This window comes from Echinococcus granulosus (assembly GCF_000524195.1).
Source record: "Echinococcus granulosus chromosome Unknown EG_S00195, whole genome shotgun sequence".
In the NCBI taxonomy this organism is placed as follows: domain Eukaryota; kingdom Metazoa; phylum Platyhelminthes; class Cestoda; order Cyclophyllidea; family Taeniidae; genus Echinococcus; species Echinococcus granulosus.
The window spans coordinates 7,822-10,892 of record NW_020170575.1 but is presented as its reverse complement, the minus strand read 5'-3'; the positions used below and the strand labels follow the sequence as shown (position 1 = coordinate 10,892).

The window sequence follows — 3,071 nt, the reverse complement described above, 5'->3', positions numbered from 1 at the left end:
TAGACTCATTTAAGAGAGCACTGTAAATTTACTAAGTTTTCACTTTGCACCCATTCATTTCAGTCTCTTTCAGTTTCTTTTACCTTTTAAAAAGGTGAAGAAAAAAGTGCATTCGCACAACATTTGTATGTTGCCAAGAAATAGGATGGCTCTTCTGCCATGGGGCCTGTAGATTTTGTGACTAATGGGTTTGATTTCCTGTCAACATAATAAATATTTTTATTTAGTTTGGTAGGATTAGTTTGTTCTATTTAAAAACTCAAAGTTGTATGTAGTTTGCCATTGAGGACAGACAGCTTGGCGTAATTACTATCACCGTATACTTGCAAAGAGCTCACATTCCGTGAATAAGTTTGGTGCTATAAAGGTTTGAGAAGTTACAGGCTCGGCGTAAAGATGCTGTAGTTCTGAGTTGTTAAATACTTTAAAAAGCTATTGCTTTATTTCTATTTATTGTCTGCTATAATTTCAGCAGATCAGGTTCTTGCAATTAAAATCAAAACAACTTCAATGCAAAAAGGTCGTTATTAAGCTAATACTAAACCCCTTAAAACATGCACACTGTGATGAAATCTTTTATTAACTCCCCATATGTTATAATTTTTCTATTTCTTTCCTTCAGAATGGTTTCTTAGTTGAGATTTTACTTAAAGCCTATCACCACTGATTCGTATCTCATGATAATCAGTAGTAATACGATTCATTTAATAAATATCAGTGATGCGGGTTTTAATACTTGGGAGAAAGTAGGGGTTTTGGCTCCCATGTTTGCATTTACTTGATATGTCGAAAAGAGCACAATATTTTATAAAACATTGCAGACAGTTTATTGCATTTTAAAGAAGTTTGCCAAGCTTGAATTGCTTGAGACGTAGATTTTGTAGCCTGTTTAACTAAAATCCGTCCCACAATGGCAGTACTAAATGCTACTCTTTGTCAACAAATTATTCAGTTTAATATTCAAAATATTCAGTTTAGGCCATTGGATTTCTCTAGAGCTTCAGCATCAATTCAAAAAGATCATGTAACGGAATGTATCCATTTTGGTGACTGATATACAGCTAATCCACTCAGTGAGAAAAAAAAACTTTACAACCTTTGTAAATGTAATGAAGATTTGCAGGAAAGTGGCGAACGAATGCCTCAAATTACACCAAAGCATCAAAGAAGTTGTGATGCATTCCATTTGTATCCCCAAAAAGGTCAAACTCATTTCCGCCTATTAAAAGGGGCAAATCTCATCCAAACAAAACTTTTTAGCTCATATACCACGAAAATATTCAACTCTATCTACAGGATTCCCTGCTATACTAACATATTTACCTCGGCTTCTGATCAGTGCCTCGAAAGAGGAGGTAGAAAACGTTGGTGCAAGTGAACCATTTAGGAACAGCTCGCATCACTTCGATGGCGGTGCAGATTTCTGATCCCAGAATCTCGCAATTTGTTTTTATCTGTTTTAGTTTCAATGCAGAATAATTTTTCCGAAGTTGCGACATTTGCAATGATATCAATGATGCAATGGCCTTTCCACCCAAATTGCTGATTCCTGAAATAACTGCGATATTATGTGCTGGTTGCAAGATCTATGCCCCCTCAATTTAGAACGATCAAAAAAAGGCATTCACAGCTCTCACAGAAAGGTTTGTCATGTGTACAATGGTGTTAAAGGCACACTCACCACGCGTTCACTTAAGGGGCACAGAAATGACCCCTGACGATTTGGGACGGGCGATACCACAACCGGAATCTTCACTCACGTGCACAAGGCCGTCTTTGAGATCTTTATTCGAAGTAAGCGTTTTTGTTGGGTTTAAAAGCTTACAAATATGCAAGCAGTTGCAAGATTTAGGTCAGCACTGTATGAAACTCGTCAATCAACACGTTATTACTGCCACTCTTAGTTGCCATCCGAATCAAAACCATCTGTCCTGGTCCATAATGCGTGCAAAAACTAGCGAAATGAGATACAATTATTGCCTACCATTGTGTGCAGCACGGTCACCTTAGCATCATCTCATGGCTGTGAAATACGTGTTTTTATTTAATTTAATACCTTAGTATTTTGAATTGCTTGCTAACGTGGCAGTTTTCATGCATGCAAGGTGTCTCCTTTTTGGTAAGATATAGCAGAATACCATAAAATATATTCCATGCTCCTTCTACGGGATATCCAAGATGTTCGAGCACGTTATGCTCCTAGCAATCCTAAAATATTAATATAATGCAAAAACTACGCCTTAATCATACAACCTTGTAAATCCTTGGAAGCTTGAATGTGGCTTACGGATGAAGCAGCATTGATCAATTAGCCCTAAAAAGCTGCCCTAATTAAGCCTCTTTATTCTCAATCAAAAGCTCTGCAAAAGAGATGCATCCGACATGCATTACAAGGGACAATGCAACCGTCTCGATTATGGACAACTGCCAAAGTATGTTGTGAATGGCCGTATACTAAATAAGCTTTTAAAATATTGAGATCGTCTAGGCAGTACGGCGAATCCTGGGCATAATTGCAATTTGCGAAAAGCAATTCTGCAGGGAGGTGTAAAAGATCCAAAGTGAAGGTTATCCAATAGTGCAATATAAGCTAACCAAATGAGTTGGTGTGGCTCATGCTATATAATTGCAACAAGTGCAGAAATTAATAGCAATATTCTCAAATTATCCCCCAAAATGACAAAGTTGCTATCAAATTCTATTTATTTGTTATTTTTTGTCTCTTGAGGCAAACAACTTAGAACCAACCATCTGTCTTTACATTTCGTACTTATATTTTATCTATCTAATATTATCACGTGATTTGCCAGTTCATCGAAAAGGTTAAGATTATCCACTGGAAAATTCATTAATGAAATACCGAGAATAAGGTGCGGACAAATCTTTTATTCGCACCGTAGTTAGAAAACCTTCTCACGGTTAAGTTTGGTGGGTTTGGCTGTTGGATCCTGCATTTGCTTTCTCGTGCACGTCAGTAGGCTTTCATCCCCACCTGCTGCTACCATAAACAAATGTTTATGTGAGTTAACTTAGATCTCGTTCAGCTTCCAACCCAAGCAGTCTAAGAACAT

At 37.2% G+C, this 3,071-nt stretch overlaps 1 protein-coding gene across 1 annotated transcript in view; it reads left to right on the top strand. All coding sequences in view use genetic code 11, as the record gives it.

The window, feature by feature from the left end:
* Positions 1–910: 910 nt before the first annotated feature.
* Positions 911–3,071, top strand: part of EGR_10159 (hypothetical protein) — a gene marked incomplete at both ends in the record, with an annotated part of 2,490 nt that continues 329 nt past the window's right edge. The window contains 2 exons of the mRNA XM_024499408.1: positions 911–1,024; positions 2,062–2,119. Coding sequence (XP_024346171.1) covers positions 911–1,024; positions 2,062–2,119 — 172 coding nt within the window. The remainder of the gene's footprint in view (positions 1,025–2,061; positions 2,120–3,071) is intronic.